General features: G+C 40.4%; 2 protein-coding genes across 2 annotated transcripts; one reads left to right on the forward strand and one right to left on the reverse strand.

Annotated features, from left to right (window-relative positions):
• Nucleotides 1-352: 352 nt before the first annotated feature.
• On the reverse strand, nucleotides 353-3,129 carry LOC104611154 (uncharacterized). Its single transcript, XM_010278099.3, has one exon. The coding sequence runs from the start codon at nucleotides 2,589-2,591 to the stop codon at nucleotides 933-935; it is 1,659 nt and encodes a 552-aa protein (XP_010276401.1). The 5' UTR covers nucleotides 2,592-3,129; the 3' UTR covers nucleotides 353-932.
• A 2,466-nt stretch (nucleotides 3,130-5,595) lies between these two features.
• On the forward strand, nucleotides 5,596-6,066 carry LOC104586584 (uncharacterized). Its single transcript, XM_010243873.1, has one exon. It carries the CDS (start codon nucleotides 5,596-5,598, stop codon nucleotides 6,064-6,066), a length of 471 nt encoding a protein of 156 aa, XP_010242175.1.
• The last annotated feature ends 1,221 nt before the right edge of the window (nucleotides 6,067-7,287 follow it).

Below are 7,287 nucleotides of genomic sequence, written 5' to 3' on the forward strand. Positions count from 1 at the left end.
AACCAAAGATGTCTTGACCTGTTCATTTTTAGGACAGTCGCTCATTCTTTCCAAGTGCAGGATTTATCTGCTTTGTTTTTAGGTATTAAACACAAGAATTTGTAAGAAATATGCATAAGATAAAACAAGGGCATTGCATATTGCAGGTAAGAAAGTGAATTTATGTGCGAATTTTAACATCGCTTAAAATGTGGAGGCATGTCATTTCAGATAAAATTAGAAGGGGAGGGAGAGAGAGAGAGAGAGATTGTATCTAAGGATTCAATATAAAATGGTAGTAAATCAACATACAGCCCTGGCCAAGTGTTTACAAGCATTGTTTCGACCATTTTTCTAATCAAAGGCCACATGAGTAAAATGATCTTTGTATTAATTAGCACAAGCAGAACAATGAAAGCTAGTGTTGAAAAAAAAGTATATACACTATAAGATCGTTTAGATGTTAATACCATCTTCCTGCAATATCATATTCAATGGATGCATGTGGTAAGCAGAAAGAGATAAACAAGGCATCCCAAAGAAATTATTCCATGTACACCCAATCTTTAAAATGAAATTGGGAAGGGTAGAAAGCCAAGATAATTGTAACTAGGATCACAATAACCCCAATGAACAACAGATAAAGAAAGCACTTATATGCATTGTCAGAAGACCATGCTTGAACTTTTTTTTTTTTTGATAAATGAATCCATGCTTGAACTTTCAAAGGCCAAGAAAATGGTTAAAATGGTTAACAAAGAAACCCTGGGAATAGAAGCCCAACTGCGATACTTCACAGAACCACCACACAGTAAAGACATCAAAGCATGTGTTGGAGGTTCCAATCTTCTGTATACATAATTTACAACTCCACTTCCAATGTTGAGAAAGGGAAAATGGTCCCTTATAGAGCTCTAAATCTGCCAGATGAATAAACCTGATTCTCTAGGACCCTAAACAATTTCCCCATGTCTGAATCCACTATCACCACAATCTGCACCAGAATCCAAACCACAAGGAGAATCATACCACTTAGGATTATCTGGGTAGAAACTCTCTACCTGTATACCAACAAGACAAGCATCTGTCACTATTGCCCCATCATGCCTGATGGGTTTGATCAACTTAGAATCTTCACAGTCAAGGATTCTCTTCTCATCAAACTCACCACATGCATCCTTCAACCATTTATCAGATTTGCAATTATCACTCATCAGATCCTTTCTACTAGTACAGTCTGTCTGCATCCGATCCCAAGGAACAACATCTTCAAGTGTACGCTCAAAACTGTCTTCATCTTCCTCGAGCAACTCAGCATCCTTACTATCACCATATATCCCGTCATGGTGGTCACTCCAATGTGCCAGCTCACTGTCTCCCACCACCACATCATCTGAATGCTGCTTTTCACGAAGCAATTCAACCGGCCTAGAAGCATCCTCTCCTATACTCCTAAGCCTATTCAAAATATCTGAAAGTTGTCGACACAATGAGCCCAATAGATCTTGTGGCATTTTGGCAATTTTCCCTTCCAGCAACCCAACTTCAACCTTAAGTTCCTGCACCCGGTGCAAAACTTGAAGCTGTGAATCCCCCTCGTCCTTACCTATCAGACCAAATGCACCCGTCTCAGTATCATCACTCATCCCATAAATCGTATCATGATCCATTAAGAATGCACCTTTATGCCCGACAACCCTATGTATAATTCTCGCGTTCCCATCCAATGGCCCGGGCTCGTGCCCAGAGTGCACGGCATACAGCTTGAAGACAGCCATCCCTTCTTCCTGGTACACAAATGTCTTGTCCTTCTCATTATAATTTGCAATTGGAACAATTGCCCTAATACGGAATCCACACCCACATCGCTTGGACGCATAAGGCTCCCTCTTCAAAATCCTTGATTTCTTAGCTGCGGGCTCCCCAGCCCGATGACAAGCATAATCCTTAACCTCCGCCATGAACGGCTTGTACCTAATATACTTCTGACGAATACAAAGCACAACCTTGTGCTTCGCAGCCAACTGCTGGAGGCGGTGAGGAACCTCCTTGGCGGGAACATCAAAGGACTCAGTGTACTCAAATCTCCGCCTTTTAGTCCTCGGAGCAGAACCTGACGCGTCTGAGCAAACAGGACAGGACGCAACAGAAACCCTAATAAATGATTCAGGGATCCCGTAAAATTTGGCACCGACGGTCCATACCTGCTTGATCCGCTCGATGGTCTCCTTAAGCCCTAAATGCTTGAGATCGGCGTCTCCGTGGAAGCTCATGACGATATCTTGCCACTGATTGATGTGCGATACATACTGCTGAGAGTTGTTCTTGAAGTACAAGACTTCGTTGCCTTGATCGTCGACGTGTGCGTTGAGCTTGTCTTGGATGCGCTTCCACGCCGTCAGGTAGGCAGTGTCCTCGTTGCGGTCCTTCCAGACGGAGCGCCAGCTCCTGAGGACCGGCCGAGGGGTGGCGCAGCGGATCTCGTCCGGCGTAGCGAGGCGGCGCTCTAAAATGCAGCGGACCATTAGGGCATGAGACTCTCGATTGAAGGTGTAGAATTGGGTGGAGATGTGGGGTTCGGGGTTAATGTACGTCGGGGGGTGTTGGTGCATGTTAGCAGGAACAACGTCGGTGGCAGCGGCGCCGGCAGCGGTAGAACGGTGGTGAGCGTCGTCGGCATCTGAAGAGCTGGGGCCTTGTCCTCGTCTTCGTCCTCGTCTTCGTCTTCGTCTTCGTCTTCGTCTTCGTCTTCGTCATCTTCGTCTCGGAAAACCATAATTCTAGGAACCGAAGGGAGAGAGAATGATTGTTCTGGGTGCGCCTGTGGCGGACCTGGCGGGGGTGGTGGTTGTAATTCTTCCGGCTGCTCCATCAATTGACGGTGGAGGTGGTGATTGTGACCGTGTAGGACGTCCTCAGTTTCGTCTGGGTTCATGAGCGTCGAAGATGGTGAACGATTTCGGAATCTACACGCTTCAACTCTCTGACGCCCGGGCGCGCGCGCTCTCTCCCTCGCTTCCTGACTGACATTGAATGTCGAGGGTTTTGTTCCTCTGTTTCGTTTTATCTTCTTTTATTTTGTTTACAGAAAAATAGGATTGGGCTTGGTGCCCCTTTGATTGGACTTTGGACTTTGGAAATGTCCATCTACGTCTCTTCACTCTTATCACTCCTTTTATTTCTTTTTCCTCCCCACGTTTGGATTCGAGTTGATAGAACATTCGTGAACGATCGTCGGGTACGAGTTATACATTTGTGATTCATCCCGGACTATGACCACACGATAAGCTTTCATCTTTTTCTCTCGGCAGGAAATCTACTTCTTTTTATTTTTATTTTACCCAATTGACGAAACCGGATTTCCTCCCCCACAAGATTGGTCCTCCCTCCCACCTCACCCGTCACCACAGCCTTTTAGAAATATTTCTCCACGAATAAAACATACAAGTACTAAGTGTACAACCTTCAGGTGAGATATTAATTTAGCTCGTAGATTGGTGGGAAACGTGGATGTTACATTTTCTTTGGCTGAGAATGCGTTGGTTTGGTTCAATTTAATTGGTTTTAGGTTCTTATCAATACCAGCTCCAGGGGCTAATTCTAGTATTTATAGTAGGGTTTCACGGGTCGGGTTGGGTTGGTTTCTTGGGAATTTCCCAACCGGCCCGACCTGGTCGGGTTAGTTAAGGTGGGAACCGAAACCAACCCACTGACAGGCCAAACCGATCTGATCGGCTTGAGTCGGGTTGGGTCGGTTTCGGTTTTGCTTCTGTACAAAGCCAAATAAAATCTGAATTAGTTGATAATTTGATATTCAAGAGTCCAGGATAAATCTAAATTTAATTCAGGTAAAGAATAAAATCAATAAATTCTTCATGTAAAAACAAGTGTCAATAATGGGCCTTCTAGAGTAAAAAACTAGGTAAATCAATAAAATAAAAATTTAGAAACCTTCTAAATTCTAATCTAGGTAAAAAACTAAAAAATGACACCTAATTGAATTCTAATTGTAATTGCCTAATGGGCCTTCTAGAGTTCTAGTTCTAGTAGAAGTCTAAAAGTAGAAGACTATTAGGAATTATGAAACTACTCAAACTAGGAAGTAGGAACTACCAAACTAGTAGAATACTAGTTCGGTTCGGGGCGGGTTGGTTTCGGTTTTCACACAAGAAAACTGAAACCGACCCGAGATTTTGGTTTATGTATGTGCCCAACCTAAAACCGACCGGTACGGATGAAAACCCGACCGACTCGGGTTGGGTCGATCCGGATTGGTCAGTTTGGTCGGCTTGGGCATTCTTATGAACAACCCTAATTTACAGTTTTAAGGTCGATTTCAAAGTTTATTTGTGGAATTTGTTCTTTCTTTATCCAAAAAAAATAGAATATGTAAATAATTAATAACAATAACAGTAATGGTAATAGGTAAAATTATAGTCAGAGTTGACTCTGACATCTGACTGTATATTTCAAATTATAAAAACCTTCATCATGTTATCGGAGACTTATGTGGTTATTGTCAACATGAGACTCTTAATCCAAGTTGGACACAACATGGATTATTTAAAAATAAAAAAAGAGTTTTCACTTTCTCTCTTGTTCCCTTTCTCTCGCACACACTCTACCTCTTGATCTCCCTCCCACTCTCTTACTCTCACAATCATCTCTCGATCTCCAATTCTCTGTCTCTCCCACTCTCTCCGCTTTGGTCTACAACCAAATCAACTCTTCTCTCTCTCTCTCTCTCTCTCCATCAATCTCTTCTATCGTTCTCCCTCAATCTTCTCTTGCTCCCTCCCTCATTTTTTTTTTATTTTTCCTAGAAACTTATATGGTATTAATCAGACCGTATAAGTTATAAGTTAGTCAAGGAACGTACAACTTGTACAATCAAGTTATAAATTTCTATCAAATTGGTATAGATTTCATAGCTAAGAGTTTCTTGTGATTTTTTATCAAATTGGGTTGAGGAGGTTAGAACCATACCAAATTGGTCTTATGTTCCTTAATATGGTATGGTTAATACTGTTAAGAATTAAGTTTTATTGACATGGTAAATCAAAGACCATGTCAAATGTCCTAGTTTGTAGGAGTTGTGGTTGAGGATGTTCACCACTTTGTTTTGATTATGTTCCTAAAAATCTACACATGTTGTTAGTAAACATTGTGTTGTTTAGAATATCTCTATTTAAGTTGTAAGTCTGTCTTTTATTAATACGAGCCATTCAGCTTGAATCTTCTATTTCAATACCAACATTTGGTATCAGAGCCATTGCATTAAAAAAAAAAACATCAATTTTCTTGTAGCAGCAAGGTGATATGGCGTCCGACAACAATAGTTTTGTGCAACCAGCTATTCCCCGTTTTGATGGTCATTATGATCATTGGAGCATGTTGATGAAAAATTTTTTACGGTCCAAAGAGTATTGGGACATTGTAGAGAATGGGGTGACTGAACCAATTGCAGAAGAAACACTCACTGAAGCACAAAACAAGGCTTTGGCAGATCGAAAGCTCAGGGATTTGAAAGCAAAGAACTATTTGTTTCAAGCAATTGATCGCTCAATTTTGGAGACCATTCTCCAAAAAGACACTTCAAAGCATATCTAGGATTCAATGAAGAAGAAATATTCAAGCACAACCAGGGTGAAGCGAGCACAACTTCAAGCCCTCACAAGAGATTTTGAGACTCTTCAAATGAAATCAGGAGAGTCTGTTACCGAATTCTTTGGGAGAACAATGGGGATTGCAAACAATATGTGCTTTCATGGTGCAATCATGGAAGACGTTAAAATTGTTGAGAAAATTTTGAGATCAATGACTTCAAAGTGGAACTATGTTGTCTACTCCATTGAAGAATCCAAAGATGTTGAGCATATGTCCATTGATGAGATTCAAAGTTCCCTACTTGTTCATGAGCAAAAACTCAATCGTGAAAATAATGACGAGCAAACAGCTCTCAAAGCCTCTATTGAATTCTCAGGCATGAGAGGAAGAGGTCGAGGAAGAAGTGGAAGAGGACATGGAAGAGGTGGTCGTGGAAATAGGGACAGCACTCACATTTCCAAGAGAGATGACAACTCTTAAGAAAAAGTAAAGGGGCAGTATGACAAGTCCAAGATCAAATGTTACAGATGTGGATATTTTGGTCACTACAAGAATGAATGTTATACAAAGTTACCAAAAGAGAATGGAGAAAAATCCAATTTTGCTGAAAAGAAGAATGAGGAAGAAACACTTTTGATGGCCTTTCATGCATTGTAGGAGCCTAATCAAGAGACATGGTATATGGATACCAGTTGCAGCAATCACATGAGTGGGTGTAAGTCTTTTTTTTCTAAACTTAAATGAAGATTTTCGTTCAGTTGTAAGTTTTGGGGATAAATCAACTATGAATGTAATGGGAAAAGGGGATATTCAAATCAGAACTAGGAATGATTTTATTGAAATCATTTCAAATATTTTTATATTCCTGATTTAAAAACAAATATTTTGAGTGCTGGACAGTTACAAGACAAAGGTTATAAAATCACCATCTTTAAAGGAGAATGTGAGGTGTATAATCCAAAAAGAGGCTCCATTGTTGTAATAAAAATGACTTCAAACTGGTTGTTTCCTTTGAAGATCAAAACAGTGTCAGCTTGCTTGTTTGTTAAAGAAGATGGCTTATCATGGAGGTGGCATCATAGATACGACCATTTGAACTTTAATGGGTTGAAGACACTACATCAAATGGTTACTGGCCTTCCATCAATCACTCCTCCATCAAAAACTTGTGAAGAATGTGTTATTGGCAAACATCAAATGGGATACATTTCCTAGTGGAAAAGTAGAAAGAGCTCGAGTTGTACTTGAATTGGTTCATTCAGACCTATGTGGACCAATCAATCCAACTTCAAATGGTAATAAAAGGTATTTTATATCTTTTATAGATGATTTCAGCAAAAAGACCAGGGTGTATTTTTTTGTAGGAAAAATCATATGCTTTCCAAGCATTTAAAAGTTTCAAGGCTTTAATTGAAAATGATGCTGATAAGAAGATTAAAACACTCAGAACAGATCGAGGAGGAGAATTTTGTTCAAGTGAATTTGATGCATATTGTGAAGCAAATGGCATAAGGAGGTAGTTAACTACTTCATACACACCGCAACAAAATGGTGTGTGTGAAAGAAAGAATATAACCATTCTCAACATGGTTTGAAGCTTGCTAGCTACCGGAGGAGTTCCAAAGCAGTTCTGGCCTAAAGTAGTGTTATTGTCAATTCATGTTCTAAACAGAAGTCCAACTTTTGCAATGAAGAATATGA

This window comes from Nelumbo nucifera, chromosome 4, assembly GCF_055504915.1.
Source record: "Nelumbo nucifera cultivar China Antique chromosome 4, China Antique-T2T, whole genome shotgun sequence".
Classification (NCBI taxonomy): Eukaryota; Viridiplantae; Streptophyta; class Magnoliopsida; order Proteales; family Nelumbonaceae; genus Nelumbo; species Nelumbo nucifera.

What these genes read in the sequence shown, in the direction of transcription:
- LOC104611154 (XM_010278099.3), bottom strand. Translation starts at nt 2,591, where the DNA reads ATGCACCAACACCCCCCGACGTACATTAACCCCGAACCCCACATCTCC.
- LOC104586584 (XM_010243873.1), top strand. Translation starts at nt 5,596, where the DNA reads ATGAAGAAGAAATATTCAAGCACAACCAGGGTGAAGCGAGCACAACTT.